Source organism: Crotalus tigris, unplaced genomic scaffold (assembly GCF_016545835.1).
Source record: "Crotalus tigris isolate CLP2741 ecotype Arizona unplaced genomic scaffold, ASM1654583v1 scf7180000024437.13266115, whole genome shotgun sequence".
NCBI lineage: Eukaryota > Metazoa > Chordata > Lepidosauria > Squamata > Viperidae > Crotalus > Crotalus tigris.
In genome coordinates this window covers 549,275-566,189 of record NW_024100606.1, presented here as the reverse complement: position 1 = coordinate 566,189, position 16,915 = coordinate 549,275, and the positions used below count along the sequence as shown (strand labels likewise).

The following is a 16,915-nucleotide window of genomic DNA, read 5'->3' as shown; positions in this document are numbered from 1 at the left end:
GGCTTCTCCCTATTTAGGCATAGAGTGTTCTGTGACTGAGTAATCATTCCTTGGCTGAGTTCACACATGTTAAATCTTAGTCAAGTTTAACAAAACATAACATAGCTTAGCAAAACAACAAGTTTCCTATGTCCAAACAAATAAAGCATATTATGCTTTAACATGTTGATTTGATTCACACAACATACTAAGACAGAGGCTAGGTCTAAGCAACCTGTTCAACCATAAACTATCCAATTGTCTAATGTTTTGCACACAAATCTTGCACTCTTTGCATGAGTATATACACAACTGGAGGATTGTTATAAGGCCCTATGAAACATAGCAATCGTAAACAAGAATTCTATTTATTTAGAGGACATGATATATGAATAAAATTATTTGGGCCAGTGAGAGCCATTCAGCCCTAGACTAGGAAGTCCAAAAGCATAGATCCGCTAACTCGCTGCACTAGCATACAGGTTGTCCTTGACTTACAACCATTTGTTTAGTGACCATTCAAAATTACAATGGCACTGAAAAAAAGTGACTTAGGACTATTGTTCACACTTAACAATCGTTGCAGCATCCCCCAGGGTCACATGGTCAAAATTCAGATGCTTGGCAACTGGTTCATATTTATGACGGTCGCAGGGTCCCAGGGTCATGTGATCACCTTTTGCAAGCTTCTGACAAGCAAAGTCAATGGGGAAGCCAGATTCATCTAACAACTGTGTTACTAACTTAACAAGTGCACTGATTCACTTAACAACTGTGGCAAGAAAGGTCGTAAAATGGGGCAAAACTCACTTAACAAATGTCTCACTTAGCAACACAAATTTTGGGCTCAAGTGTGGGTGTAAGTTGAGGACTACCTATAGTAAATTATGCTCCCTAAACTAAACTTCAGTGAGACGGCTTTCAACCTGCAGTGGACTGATTCAAGCTGATAATAAATGCACATACGCACACACACATACACAAAGAAACAAACCACTCACACACACATACACACACCTTTCAAACAACCCCAGGAGGACAAGAAAAATATATTCTTAAGCGATAGAAAGTTGTAGTCTGCAGTTGAAAAATTAAGCAAAACAAAACAAAATTTTAAAGGAAAAAAAAAAAAAGAACTGAGAGTACCCTGCAAGGAGGATCTAATGAGGACCAGGAGTTGCTGTAACCCAGCTTTTCCACAATAACCTCTGCCAGGGGTTTCCACCTAAATTTTGGACCACATGAGCAGCTTCCTTGTCACAAAAATCCACCCAATGCTGGGAACACAATATTCCTGACACTGCATGTGATATTTCCCAGGCATTTACATTTTTCCTAACATATTCTGGCTTGTGGCCGATGAGTATGTTCTTGGATCAGTTCAATCCTAGTACATCTCCTCTAGGACACTTAGAAAGTACAACAGGTAGACAATGGAGAGCCCTGACATTCTCACAGAAGATACTCTTCCCCCAGGCAGGTAGAACAAACACTGCACCTAGCTCCCACATAGCCAAATTAAAAATAGATGCTCACAGTCAGCCTACCCCTCGTTATCAAGGAAGTTGAAAGAACATACATACTTGAAGAATATCCATCACCAAACCAGCAGCTACCAGGCCTAAACCTGCCAGTATATATGGCCCGAAGATCTGTGATGCAATGGAGAAGCATGTTTCTGGAAGGAATCCACTGGGTGATCTGAAAAACTTACAGGTAAAACCTCTGAGTTTCTTCCCCCGGAAGCACAGCTCCAATTTCAGCTCAGTGAACACCATTACTGAATGCCTTTAACCCATACTAAAGAAGCAGAGGACAAAAGGACATCCAAAAATTGGAGTAATCTTCAATCTTCAAGTAGAGTTTCAAGGCACCTTTGGGTTACAGTTGCCCCACCACGTGTTTCAAAAATCCAATGTCCTTTTCTTCTTCCACGGGAGAGCAAAGTTCGTTTCCAAAATGCATTCAGATTAGCTATGCTTGGTTTCCACCATGCTTTGAGTCAGTTTTCAGCTATCACGACCTGGCTGAAAACCAGAAAGACTGGCTGAAGCTAGGACACTGAAGAGTTACCAGCATAAACAGTGCTAGGTTGTGCTGGAATTGCTTAAAATACTTCAGTCACTTATGTCCTTTCTCCTCCACTTACAAAGACAGTAATTGAAAAGATAAGCTTGCATGGCTGAAATAGTCACAGCGCCATCAAGCTCACCCTGTGTGACGCTGAATCTTTCTTACTGTTCTAAGGCAAAGAAGAAAGTTTACTTCAGTTTTCTTTTCCTTTTTTGCTTCCTCAAGGTGAAGAAAAGTCATTAGGAACAGGAGCTTAATCCTAACTACAACTACAAAGATTACAGAAGAGCTCAGAGGGAAAAGTAAAGGAGAAAATCTATGAGGCTATTCTAGCTAAAAGGCACTTTCATCCTTTCTTTTCTTCTGATTTCCTAGCTCTGCTTTGGGTACACAACTTTAGAAAATAGGTAATCTGTATCTATATCTAAATGACTGACTTTCAGAAATCCTGAATGAATACCAATGAGGTTCAAAAGCCTGCACCCTTATCTGCTGTCATCAGTTTACATTCAGGTACTATGCAAAAGCCCTGCTAAAAGTCTCTGCAGAACTTATTTAAGACCATTCTATTTTCTTCCAGTACTTTTCCTGTGGCATTTTACTTCCTGTCCTAAAAATCTGCCACGGGCTATTCAGCACTTTATTTTTTAAAAAAGAGAAAACAGTAGCATCCACGGTAGATTAATATTGGATATGTCAGATCCTTCAGCACACATGCATTAAAAAAAACCCAGTGCAACTGTTTCAGCTTTGTCTCTTCACAAAACTTGTAATTTATTTAGTTATGTAAAAATTTACATTTGGAATTTTCCTGCTTTGGTCAATTCTTTTAAAAGGGAGAGAGCTGTCACAGATTATACAATAATTCTTTGGATGCTCTTTGCTAACTCAAGTCCAGTAAGTAAATCTCCTTCGCAGTTCTAAGTTTTTATGAAAAGGATACAGCAATAAATGACAAAATCCAAATGCTTGGTTAATTAGAATAATTTTGTCCTTTAAATGATGTTTCACGTCTGGTTGCACTACCCTGAAATCCGGATAAGCAGAAATTTCAAAGGATAAAACTTCCTCTCTGTCTCTATTTTTTTCCATGTGACCTTTCTCCAAGAATGACATACATCCTCATAACTTTGTGCGGCAACTTAAATTGTAAGTCCATGATGAATATAGAGTCATTTTGGGTGCCACAGAACCCAAAAGGGATTTAAACCCAGTCTTTGCAGTCAGCTTTTAACCCCACATCAACATTGTCTGCACCACACCAATCAATCAATTCGATAGTAGTCTGGTTACTACAAATAAAACCAGCAATCTTCCTGAGGCATGCTGGTTGGTCTAAAAAAAGCTTTCTCTGATAACATGTTGAGGTTAATCCAAGAACTCTGTTTGCTTAGCTGCTTTCTTTCCCACACTAAGGAGGTACAGAGGAGGTTGAAGAAAGCTGGGCTTAAATTTATAAGTCCTGTAACCAGCATTAATTGAGGAAGAAACTTGGAAAGTCACCTTCAGACATTAGCTTCCTACACTGGGACAGAAAATAAAAGAGTCACAGTCTTTTTGTTCCTATAGATAGCCACTCTCCAAAATCCAGTGATTGTTGCCCTCATTTCCTTTTATCCATTAAAATTTTCCTTCAGGATGCACAAATCCACCCAACAGAAAACCTAGCACATGAATGGGGATGGTCAGCTCTGATAAGGATAAGAGAGAACTGGCAGTTGGAGCTCAGGATTCTTTCTGGGAGGGGGGGAGGTCAATGAACTTCATTCTTTATGAGCCAGAGAGTAGAAGGAGAAAGAATGGCCTCACTCCCCTCTGGCCTCCATCCGCCAAAGGCCTGACCTTGGCGCGACGGGCTGGAGAGCGCTGGACAGCGGCAGTTGCCCCAGGACAAGCGATAGGTGTGATGGGCGGTCCCGATGTCCGCGAGGGAAGAAGCGGCGAGGAGGCTCCGCACCCAGCCCAGTCCAGCCAAGGCATGGCAAGCGAGACAGCAGCCCCACATGCATCCCCGAGCACAAGCGGGCCCCCGCCCTGCCAGGCAAGCAGAGCTGTGGCATCTGCGGCAGAAGAGTGCAGGCGGGCAGCGGAAGGCACGAGGAGCCACAATCCCAGCACAGCCCCTCCCCACTCTCCTCCTCCCCCCTGGAAGAGCTGTGGGGCTCAGGAACCTCCCCCTGTGCCCCCCACCCCAGGGAAGAAAACCATCATGAGACACTCTTCTGTTTTAACTTTTTTTCCTTGTTGCTTTTTGGAGTTTTCATCCTGCTTTCGTGAGATGGCAGTATTTGGGAAGGGGCGTAGCTGCCCCCTTCCCCCCAAGCCATCAGTTGAGCAAGACGCCCTCCTGCCCATTGTCTCACCCGCCAGAGAACCCCTGGATCTCCCCCAACCCTGCCAGCCCCCACAGACATTCCTCTCCAGGAGCAACATCGAACTGACCACACTCACCCATTCTGCCATGACCACCATAGTCATGCACACCCAGAGGGCCATACCATCCCAGCGGGCCACGCCCATATGGCACCCAGTGATACATAAGTGGGTTTTGGGTTGCAGTTTGGGCCCTCGGTCTCTAAAAGGTTTGCCACCACTGGACTAGAAGATGTGGGAGTGCTGCTCAAATCGCTTATTGTTTTGAAATTCCTTTTTCTCCAATCTCTCCACTCTCCAAGGAGGAGGAGAAAAAAAAAAGCAAATGATTTCTGTAGGCAATCTCTGCTGTGCCTGATCCTTTCTGCTAGTGGTGTGATCACATTGCTTTTAATGTGTAGAAGTTTAATAGCTTACTCTCTTAAAATCCCTCTCCAATCTCTCTGCTGGGACGAGGAGGAAAGAGTTAGGCAAAGGAGAGACTGCCTGCAGAAATTGCTTACTTACCTCCCCCTGCCCTGCAAAGTGGAGAGATTGGGGAAGAAAATATTTCAAGCTGTTTGCATAGAGTACTCAAGGCTCCCTACCCCAGGCTGTTAGTGTAATTGCACTGCTTTTGATGTGTAGAAGAGCAAATAGCTCGGCCTTATTTACAATCCCTTTCTCTCCAATCTTTCTGTTCTGCAACAAAAAAAGAAAAAAATCCACATATCTGGCATAGGACAACTCATACTGCCTGCAGTGGTGATCTCCTGACTGAGGGACATTGCAAAAGTTGTAAATGGGCCATAAAATGATGTTTTTCAGCACTATTGTAACTTCAAACGTTATTGAATGAATGGTTGATAAATGAGGATTACCTGTAAAGCCTTTGGGTCAGAGGTCCCCAACCTTTTAGACACCAGGGGAGAGAGGTTTTTTTACGGACTGGACGGTGCATGGTTTTGTGTGCTGCCTCCATCCCACAGATGGGGCTTTGTTTGTTTGTGCAGACCAGTTGCTGGCATGCCATGGCTGGTACTGGTTCACGGACTGGGGATTGGGGACCCCTACTTTAGGTAATGAATCAGCATTCAGAGAGCAGCAGTTAATGAAAATTCATTTTGTGTCATCAGCATCACCACCACCATCCCTAGAGAGCTACCTCAAATGCTTTAAAAGGATTTGGATTAAATGAACTCTGAGTTTCTTCCAATTGTCTGATTGTCACTATTATGAAATATGGTATCTTGAGTAAAAAGTGCTCTGTTACCAAAGAAATAGTAATATTATTTTTCTATTAATACACTAGAATAGGAGCTTTATTTTCATTACAACACCACTGAATAGTGCCGGATATCCATATAAAGAGAGGGAACTAGCAGTTTAGTGTAGTGGTTAAGGTGATGGCTTAGAAATGGGAGACTATAAGTTCTAACCCAGTCATAGGCATGAAATCCAGTCAAATACCTTGGGCCAGACACTCTCAGCCCAACCCACTCACAGGGTTGTTGTTGTAGGGAGAGTAGGAAAAGGGAGTATTATGTATGTTCACCACCTTGAGTTACTTATAAAATAAGAATGGTGGGATAAAAATCAAATAAATAAATAAAATGAATATATGTCTATCACAATATTCTCTTTTAAACATTTGTTTCTGTCCTTCCTGGTATGTGAGATGACACGTGGAGGGCTTCTGGCGCTGATTAATGCTTTTCTGTGGGAAGGGTTGACACCTCAGGCTTTTAAAGGGTTTGTGGTCTGCCCTCTTTTTTAAGAAGCCATCACTAGACTCCACCATATTGGATAATCTTCATCCTTTTTTTTCTTTTAATAACCATATAATCCCTTAATTTGGGTATAGTCGGGGCGACTGGGTAAAGCTGAGCGTTTACTGGCCGGGTGCCCTGCCTGACACCTATGTGGAGTTCACAGCAGATATTGTCTCTTTGTGTTCTGAGAGAAAAACATTCGCTGCTATTTAGGATTGAACTTGAAATATATGCCATAGAAAATTGCTGCTTCAGACATTTATCCATTCAAGACAGGAGAATAATTTAAAACTGTTGGATAACCCATATATTTCTGCCTTAAACTTTAGTTGGGAAACTGACCAGGGGCCTATTAATTATTTAATGATGCATTTTCAAAGTATTTCTTTCTTTTTCTCTCTCTCTCTCTCATGAATAGCTCAGCACCTTGAGAACAGTCTTTCCTCTACTTTCACTTTTAGGCCAACTCATGAGGTAACTTTTTATATGATACCTTTATGATATTACTTGCATATCTTCTCCAGCCCACAAGCAAAAAGAGAAAGGTGCTCATCTCTGCTCTAATTGAAATCTGATTACTTATTTATATATCTTTGCTCTTTAGGCACAACATTCTGTAGGGCTAAGGCTTCTCTTCTTGTACTCTATAAAATGTCATGCACAATGATGATACTATGTCAATAAATGGTAACATCACCAACTTGATAAACTGGAAAAACCAATTGGGAAATAAACTGGGTTTGCCAACAAAATCAATACACTTCTGGAACATTAAGCATAACCCTCCTCTAGGTAATTGGCTAAATCATTTTAACTTTGGAGCACTACTAAAATCTATTGCAGGAGAGAACCTCAAAGTGTGAAGAGAAGAAAATACACACAGAATCCCACACCAGTCTCCACATATTCAGGAGGCAACTAAACTCACATTAGTTCAGCTGGGTATAAAATATTCTGAAACAGGTAAAATCTTATGAAACTCAATTGATTTCCTTCATGTGATACAGTAACATGAAATTAATGTTAGGGAGAAATATGAACTCTGGCCCAGAGAAAACAGGCAAAAGGCATTTTAATGTCATCCTGTCAGAAAGACAAGGGGCAACCTGACCTCTTACCTCACTAGTTAAATAAATTTGATAATAGAAGCAAGGATTTCTGTGCTGAAAAAGTAACCTATTAGAATAAACTTAAACAAATTGCTTGTTTGAATTTAAAAACAAGAGCCTGCTTTTATTTATTTTATACAGTTTATCTACATTTCACTTCAGTGAGACTCCATGTGGTGTACAACAGTAAAAAAAATAACAGTGCATGATCACATAAAATAACAGTATTGAAATAAAGTTTACATCTCTCAATTCATACTGAGTTCCTTCAATTAAATATTTAAAGCAGTATTTGTTGCAGCAAGATTAGACTCTCTGATGACTTGTTTTAAAATTATGCTTGCTTTAGGAGCTTGCTGTTTCATCTTAAAGTTGCTGCACAGAAGACAGTTTGCAATGTAAGATTAAAAAATACATATAAAACTAAAGAAATCAGTGGGAATTAGCAAAGAAAAAATGGAAAAACATAGGATCATCGTCAAAAAAACATAGGAAATGATAGAAGTTTGATTTGGATCACATGTAATTGAATATGACATTAGACTGTCATAAACCTTTTTAGCTGAAAGTGGTTACAGAAAAGCTCCCCCCCCCGCTCGCCAAAAAAAAAAAAAAAAAAATCTAGAGCCTTTCAAATGCATTGGGCTGTTACTTTCATAATGCCCATTGGTGTGCTGGCTGAACTATTACGGAAATTTTAGTGCAACCCATCTGGAGGACATAAAGGAAGGCAAAAATTCTTGTACCATCCAAATGCATGCACACTTACTGTACTAAATTCTATCAACCTTATATTCAAATGCAGAGTAGAACATACTCTTAAGAGCTTGAGCACATGTACAATTATTTAGATTTAAATCCGAATTAATTTTAGAAGCTTAATCCCCAGGGTACATGCACAGCATCCAACCAAATGCAACTCTGAGCAAGGAGACTTCAAGATCAGATAAGATGCCATTGTTTACTTGTCATTGGGCTGTGTGTGGGCAAAAAAACCCCACACCAACCCCACATATGGTCAAACTTCTTAGGCAACCAAATGCAGCAAAGCAGATGCCCCAGAATTCCTGTTCACCTTACCTGAATATAATCCAAGACCATGCCTGCCAGGACCATGCCCATGCCTGCCAGCAGGTAAGGCAGGAGCACCTGGAGGCCAATCGCCAAGGCTGATTCCTTCTGTAGTTTTGCCATGGCCACTTTTGTCTCGGGAGGCTGCTTCTGAGGCAGGAACAAAGGGCCATCCTCTGTGCTCTGGCTGCCAAGTTTGCTCTCTTTGTGTTTACTCTTGCTCTTTGCTTTCTGCCTGGATCGCTCTCCATTCCTGGTTCGACCTTCTTTCCGATGCTGCCGAGCTTCTTCGCCTTTCATGTTGATTTTTCCCATTCAGGAGTCTTTTGAGGAATGGATATGACGAGGCCCAGGACAATTAACCAATCGGACAATAAGCAAGAGGAAGAAAGCGGTAAGACAGAACATCCTATCATAATATTTAAAAAGAGCATCCTGTTCATATTCTGTTCATATTAGTAAAGTTGGAAGGGACCTTGGAGGTCATCTAGTCCAACCCCCTGCTCGGGCAGGAAACCCTACACCATTTCGGACAAGTGGCTGTCCAGTCTCTTCTTAAAAACTTCCAGTGTTGGAGCATTTACTGCTTCTGGAGGCAAGCTGTTCCACTGATTAATTGTTCTCACCGTTCTTTTTCTTTTGAAAACCACCACTTCTTTTCCAAACTATGCCAGCCGCTGCAGCTCTTCCTAGGGATACACATTTCACCAAAGACCTACACAATCTGCCCACCTATTGATGCAATGGCAGCTGAATACTTCTTGTCAAGAGCCTCTGAGCTTCTCAGAGAAACAATGGCCCATTCCCCTGCTGACTAATAAAAGCAATGCACATGTTACCTAATATATACAGCCTACCCAAATCCAGAAATCTGAATTTCTAAGCTATTTATGTGGGACAGATGGATTTCAGTGAAATGAATGCATCTGCGAAAATCAAAGCTATTTCTTGGGCGCCAAAGTCATGTCAATTTATTTTTCCAGTCTCTCAAGTCAATGCCCTTCAGCTTGTTGGATCCAAATTCCCATACTGTCTGGGCATAATTGGAGATAATAATAATAATAATAATAATAATAATAATAATAATAATAATAAAGTTGGAAGGGACCTTGGAGGTCATCTAGTCCAACCCCCTGCTCAGGCAGGAAACCCTATACCATTTCAGACAAATGGCTGTCTAGTCTCTTCTTAAAAACTTCCAGTGTTGGAGCATTCACCACGCCTGGAGGCCGGTTGTTCCACTGGTTAATTGTTCTAACTGTCAGGAAGTTTCTCCTTAGTTCTAAGTTGCTTTTCTCCTTGATTAGTTTCCATCTATTGCTTCTTGTCCTGCCTTCAGGTGCTTTGGATAATAGCTTGACACCCTCTTCTTTGTGGCAGACCCTGAGATACTGGAACACTGCTGTCATGTCCCCCCTCGTCCTTTTCTTCATTAAACTAGACATACCCAATTCCAGCAACCGTTCCTTGTATGCTTCAGCCTCCAGTCCCCTAATCATCTTTGTTGCTCTATACTCCTTCTAGAGTCTCAACATCTTTTTTACATTGTGGTGACCAAAACTGGATGCAGTATTCCAAGTGTGGCCTTACCAAGGCATTGTAAAGTGGTATTAATACTTTCTGTGATCTTGATTCTATCCGTCTGTTAATGCACCCCAGCATTGTGTTGGCCTTTTTGGCAGCTGCAGCACACTGCTGGCTCCTATTTAAGTGATTGTCCACTAGGACTCCGAGGTCCTTCTCACATTACTACTATTGAGCAAGGTACCCCCTATACTATACCTGTACATTTGGTTTTTCTTGCCTAAATTCAGAATAAAGAGTTGGAACGGACCTTGGAGGTCTTCTAATCCACCCCCCCCCCTGGAATCCAACCATTCAAGACAAATGGTTGTCCAATCTTTTTTGAAAACCCTCCAGTGAAGGCACAGCCACAACTTCTAGAGGCATGCCACTCCACTGAGTGTTCTCACTGTTAGGAAAGTTCTCCTTAGTTCTAGATTGGATCACTTCTTGATAAGTTAACTCAGTTAACTTAGAGGGCAATATACTGGGAAATCTGCGTCTATTCACCTCTTAGATCAGGCCACCAGGAATCAGTTTTGTGGAGAGAGGTTTTTCTGCGGACAGGAGCGGGTGAAGTTTCGAATCCTGTGTGCATCCCACAGATGGGGCTTTGCTTCTTTGCGCAGCCCAGTTTCTGACATGCTGCGGACCTGTGCTGGTTGGTCTTAGATCCCGTTTCCCCCCCAACAATATGCAGCTTCAGGTTCAAAAGTATCTATCTTTCTCAATAACTGTCAGGGGTAGGCAACCTTGGCTCTTTTATGACTCGTGGACTTCAACTCCCAGAATTCCTGAACCAGCATATCTGGCTCAGGAATTCTGGGAGTTGAAGTCCACGAGTCATAAAAGAGTCAAGTTTGCCTATCCCTGACATAGGTCCTACTGCACCATTTCTATAGGTTTCCCATTCCTGTTGCTGATAGGCAATCATTGCATTTCTCATTGCTGTTTTGTGAATAATATTTTTGAATGTGGAGAGTGACAGATCATAGCCGGGACATTCTGAAGGAGGGAAATACATTCCTTTCTGAGGCACTTTAAAGTTGTGGGAAACCAGCAGGTTTGCTGGAGTGGACTGATACTAGCTTAATGTGAGACATCTCCAAGCGATGAAAGATTTGATGAAACAATGTCACTTTCAATCTTCCAAACTGCCAATTAAATCAAAAAGTACATCAAACCAAGTCATCTTAGTAACCAAAACTAACAGCCTATCAGGATTCCTTCAATACTGGCAACAGACTTCTGATTTAGGATCGAGACCATCAGATTTCTAAGACTGATTTATCTTTTGGTGTCAGAAAGGGTGAAATTGTTTCTGCAACTCCAAATCTCCCCTCATAGGGAATGACAGCAACCAGGGCAAGGAATTGCATAGGATGAAGTAGAAGTGATACGACTGACTGCCTGATCCCTTTCCATCATCTCCTAATTTCAGGTTCCTTCGTGATACTAAAATAACATAAAAAGCACCTTATAAATAATGATCTGCAAGAAAAGAGTTATCTTTCTCATCTTGCAACTTCATCATAGAAGAACACAACCGGACCGAGATGAACGGAAAGGCCAGGAGACTCCAAACGGAGCCATCAGGTTTAAAAGGAAGCATCTGCTCTCGAGGGACCTTTCCACAAAGCCCGGGAGGAGAAAAGCGCCCCTCGCGATCCCTGGTCACTTACCCGGCGCCTTTGTCTTTTCTCGCCAGAGTCTACCGCCCCCTGCGGCCCAAAGGAGGCACAGCGCGCATCTGGAGCTCAGCCAAATAAGGACAGACCGCGCGCAAATGGTAAGGCGTGGCCTCATCCGCATCTGGAACCGTGGGTTCTCCGGCGCCCTGGATCTCGCCCGGTCGCCTTTGTCGAGATAACCCGTCGACCGAGGCGAGCGGAAAAGGAAGCGCCGAGCCAGAGGGGGAGGGAAGGAGGAGGCAAGAGAATGGGGGGAAGCCCGCAGGCAGGGGCGGAGGGATAGAGAGGGAGTTGCTCCTCCGCCGATGCAGCGGGGCGACCCTTAGGCGTTTCTCAGCCGGAGGGCCTGCCCGGAGCCTTTTAGGGAAGCGGCCGAAGTTTGCTCAGCCGCTGCGGCCTCCTTCCGGCAAAGCTACAATTGCCGCTCCACTTGCAATGCAATCGGTTTGATTTCCTGGCATAACCAGGAAGTGGAGATAATCGGTGATTACGGGGTGGAGAGGAGAAGACTCCGCCCGTACTGATAGGTTTACATTAGCATTCCCCAACCTGGTGCCCTCCAGATGTATTTGACTAGGGTGCCGCATCTGGGCTGGGAATTCTTTGCTGCCTTCCAACGGCCACTCGAAGATTTGCTACGCCGTGTTTTGACTTTAAACTCTCAGGAATGTGGTGCAGTTGGGAAGGTTGGTGTTAAGTTTCTCTCCACCCCCGGGGCAGAAGCCATATAGCAGGATCCGATCGGGATCGGTCACCGGGACCAGAGGTTTTGTCTTCCGAGCTTTTGGATTCGTTCTGGAGCTTATCCTCAGGGAACTTCTCTGAGTGCTTTGGGCTGTTCTGTCTGTGGTATTTAACCCAAAGCACACAGAGAAGTTCCCTGGGGATGGGCTCCATAACGAGTCCGAAAGCTCGGGAGACAAAATCTCTGCTCCCGGTGACCAACCGAGATTGGACACTGCAACATTATCTTGGGACACGTATATTCTTCATTCGTGGAAGCGATGGAGAATACATTACTTGGACTTTGCTGGAAATCCCACTAAAAATTGATGCGATAATAATCGGTCTTTGGAGACAAAATTTCTGAGAATGAAACCTTTCCAGTACAAATATGAATTACATTTTTAAAAACTTTTTTTTTAAAAAAAGAAAACTTGCTCTGAGAACAGCAACTGTGAGAGGGAGCTTGGAGGCCTAGTGGACAATCACTTGACCATGAGCCAGCAGTGTGCAGCAGAAGCCAAAAAAGCGAATACAATCCTGGGTTGTATAAACAGAGGCATAGAATCAACATCACGTGAAGTGTTAGTACCATTTTATAATGAGATCACACCTGGAATACTACAGCCTATTTTGGTCACCATACTACAAAAAAGATCTTGAGAGTTTGGAAAAAATTCAGAGAAGAGCAACTAAGATGATTCAAGGCCTGGAAACTAAAACATACAAAGAACGGCTGCAGGACTTGAGTTTGGCTAGTCCAGTGGTTCTCAACCTTTTTAATGCCGCGACCCCCAACCGGCCGTAAGTCAAGGACTACTCAACCGGTCGTAAGTCGAGGACTACTCAACTGGTGCAGCACCGTTTGCAGAATGGGACTTTTGGGCTCAGCAGGGCAGAGACAGCCTGGACAATTCCTATTGGCTTTTGAAAGCCAATAGAATTAGACTCTATTCAAGAGAGTCTATTCTATTGGCTTTCAAAAGCCAATAGAATAAAAGGCAGTAGCACAGCTAAGGAAAAGGGGGGGGGGAATGGCGGACTGTGTTGTTTGGCGACCCCTGTGAAATGGTCGTTCGACCCCAAATGGGGTCCCGACCCACAGGTTGAGAACCACTGGGCTAGTCTAAAGAAAGGATAGCAGTGTTCCAGTATTTGAGAGGCTTCCACAAAGAAGAGGGCATCATATTATTCTCCAAAATACCAGAGGGCAAGACAAGAAACAATGGTTGGAAACTGACCAAAGAGAGAAGCAACCTGGAATTAAGGAAAAACTTCCTAACAGTGAGGACAATTAACCAGTGGAACAGCTTGCCTTCAGAAATCGTGGGCGCTCCATCACTGGAGATTTTTAAGGAGAGGCTAGATAGTCACTGAAATGGTATAGGTTCTCCTGCTTGAGCAGGGGGCTGGACTAGAATATCTCCAGGATCCCTTTCAGATTCTATTCTGTTCTGTTCTGTTCTGTTCTATGCTATTCTATTCTATTCGTCTCCAAAGCAAGAAATAGATATTAGATAAAGGAAAACATAGTTTCCTATTGAAAATCAGGGTATATTGATGAAAGACTGTCAAAGACAAAGTGATTCCAAATGTCATTTGGATTTTTCTTTTTCCCTTTTCAAGTGAGATGAGATGGAGATATATGCAGAATGAGTACATGGGACAGAATGGGAAACTTCTTTATGATTTATCAGTCATGACATTGACTATGCTAAAATCTAGCCAAGTTTCTTCTTCTCCTGTATGCATATTTATCTATTGGAGACCATTCTCACAAACAGAATTGTATTCTTTCAGTTGTACATTATTATGAAGGAAAAGCATGCAGTTCATGCCAAAGAAGGAACCTTTAGTGAATGAAAGCTAAAATAACATCATTGCTGAGTTATTGGGTTTTTTTTTTAATCTCAAGCATCAAGCAATCACAGTTATTGGTAATTGCAAATTGTTTCTAGAAAAATAAAAACAATTTTATAGAAGTTTGTGTAATGATTTTATCTCTACTGTTTAGTCATCCCAAGAGTTAGGATTCCTTTGAGAGCTGGTCAGAGATTCCCTCAGAGGCTTGGCAATTTTTTTCCCTTGGGAAAGAAAATGAGCACATGGAAGTGGCTTCACTGGGAATAGGGGCACCATTTTCAAGTAGTCATCGACTTACATCCACAATTGGGACCAGGATTTCCATGGTTAAACAAGGTGGTTGTCTCATCTGATTTTACAACTAGTTTTTTTTTATCACAATTGCTAAATGAAACACTGCAGCTGCTAAGTTATCATGTAATTATTAAGCAAATCTGTCTCTCCCCCCCCCAATTGATTTTGCTTGTTGGAAGCTGGCTGGGAAGGTCAAAAAATGCTGGTTGCCAAGCACCCAAATTTTGATCATGGGGATGCTGCAATGATCATAAATGCAAGGACTGGTTGAAAGTAATTTTTTTTCAGTGCTGTTGGCATTTCAAACGGTCACTACATGAATGGTTGTAAGTTGAGGACTGCCTGTAATGTGTGAATGGAAAGTGTGTGAGAGAGAGCACTAGAAGAAAAATGGTACAGGATGATTTTTTTGGGTCAAGGGAATAGGCACCATCTGCAGCTGATGTGCAACCCCTGAAATGATTGTACACAGCTAGCACTGAGCAGATACTGAGAAGGCTCTCCCCATGTACTGTAGCCTACATCCCATTTAGGAAGTCCATGTCTATTGTTTTAGGCCAGGCCACATGTATCCACTGAACAACACAGAATATCAAATCAACTATTTGCCCAAGACGGGACTGTAACTCAACAGTCTCCTGATTTCTAGTCTGTTGCCGTAATCGCTATACCTTACTGGCTATCTAATTCAGAATCTATCTTGGCTAAATAACCACAGTTTGCAACCATGGCTTTACCTTGTCTAAAATATCTACAAAGACTGTAGTAATATAAGTTGGTTTGAAACCCTCGAGCAGAAATGGTAACTTCTTTGGCTGATCTTAAAACCAACCCCCCACTTTTTTAGAAAGAAAAGAAAAGGAAAGAAAGAAAAGGAAGGAAGAAGAGAGAAAGAAAGGAAGGAAGGAGAGAAAAAGGAAGGAGAGAAAGAAAGAAAAAGAAAAGAAATAGAAATTCTGAGGGATATGACTTTGAAATTCTGAAATTCTGATGAATTGTATTACTTCACACAACAGCTGCCACTAAGCCAATCGCTCACAATATAGCTATGTTTGTTGCTGTAAATAATGCTCCAATCAAACAAACAATGCTTGTAACCTCAAAGGAAGTCATTTAGCAGAACTGCTCCATCTGGGAAAAATCCCTTCTGGTGAAGATATATTGCTTAATACCTGTAGTAATAGTTTTCCTTTCCTTCCAGGACACACTGTGTTTGAAAGATGTTGGGATATTGCGTCTTCTATTAAAATTAAGTTGAAAGAATGAATGGATACTTAAAATCTTAATATTCACAATTCTGTCACAATTTACAGAGAACGAAAATCTTCCCCAATGAGTGAATGGAAGTATGCATATACAGTAAAGAGGAGCATAATTTTTACCACAAAATGACAACCTAAACTAGTCACAACATCTTTATGTATTAACAGAACATGCTTGTTCTATCGTTACCTGTTGGTCTCAGGTTGGGTGTGTCGGTATCTGTTGTACAAGCCAGCGCAAACAAATTTGTGTACTTGTATGCAATATAATTGCAGCACTAAAGCACAAGATACACTAGATCAGCCATACTCATGCAACATGAATAGGAATCATGCTATCACATTTCAGACTGAAGAAATGTTACCTCCAATCCTCAGCTACAATGACAGCCTGTGCTAAAAGACGGCCAGTTCAGAAAATGAAGTGAATAGGTGAAAAGGTTTTTAAATGGTGTTTCATGGGATCCCCTGTCAGATTATCTCTTGAAAGCCAATTTCTCCCAGCCACCCCTCCCCAAGATACAGCATTCTGGAGGTGATGGTAACTGAAAACTGCAGCTGCTGTGGACTCTTTTTCATGACGTCACTTGTAAATCAGGCAGGCTTCAGTTTCAATCCACTTGGTGTACCTCTGCATCTTTTCAAGGGAAGTGTCTCTTTGTATGATCTGGGGCAGGATGAGTCTCTCCTTCCCCAGAAGAAGAAATGCAGGCACCCAAAGTTGCACATTCACTCATATGAGCTGTAAGGAGAGCAAGCCTGGATGAATGAGGATTGAGATGGTGCGGAGAGCTATCCTTGTTAAAAATAGGGATGCCTCACCAAGGCAGTTTTTAGACCTCTACTGCTATCGGTTTTCATCTAGCTGAGCTAGATGAAAATGGGAAATGCCTTAAGCGATGCAGAAGAGTCAAGGGTTGAGAGAGCAGCTTTGCTCTGTGCATAAATACTTTGCACTTGTAATGCTTTGATATTAATCATTTTGAAGAACACCAAGAAATGTTATGGATTACTGATCTGACCAGATTTTAAAAATTATAAAACCAATACAGAGAATTGCCACCAGATGGATTCGTAACCAGCTGACCAAACACATTCAAAGTGTAGTCCTTAATGGAACTACATGAAGGGAAGTATGCAGTGGGGTATCCAAGGCTCTGTTT

The 16,915-nt window shown here is 42.2% G+C and overlaps 1 protein-coding gene across 4 annotated transcripts in view; it reads right to left on the bottom strand.

Moving 5' to 3' along the window:
- Positions 1–16,259, bottom strand: part of SLC41A3 (solute carrier family 41 member 3) — a 43,308-nt gene extending 27,049 nt beyond the window's left edge. Inside the window, exons 1-2 of one of the 4 annotated variants that reach the window (XM_039331476.1) lie at positions 16,118–16,259; positions 8,366–8,679 (exon numbers count right to left, since the gene is read on the bottom strand). In XM_039331476.1, the coding sequence (XP_039187410.1) occupies positions 8,366–8,671 (306 nt within the window). In that variant the 5' untranslated portion in view covers positions 8,672–8,679; positions 16,118–16,259. Of the gene's footprint in view, positions 1–1,562; positions 2,779–8,365; positions 8,680–11,601; positions 12,738–16,117 lie in introns of those variants that run through there. The other 3 variants (XM_039331475.1, XM_039331477.1, XM_039331478.1) reach the window with 3 other exon arrangements.
- Positions 16,260–16,915: the final 656 nt, after the last annotated feature.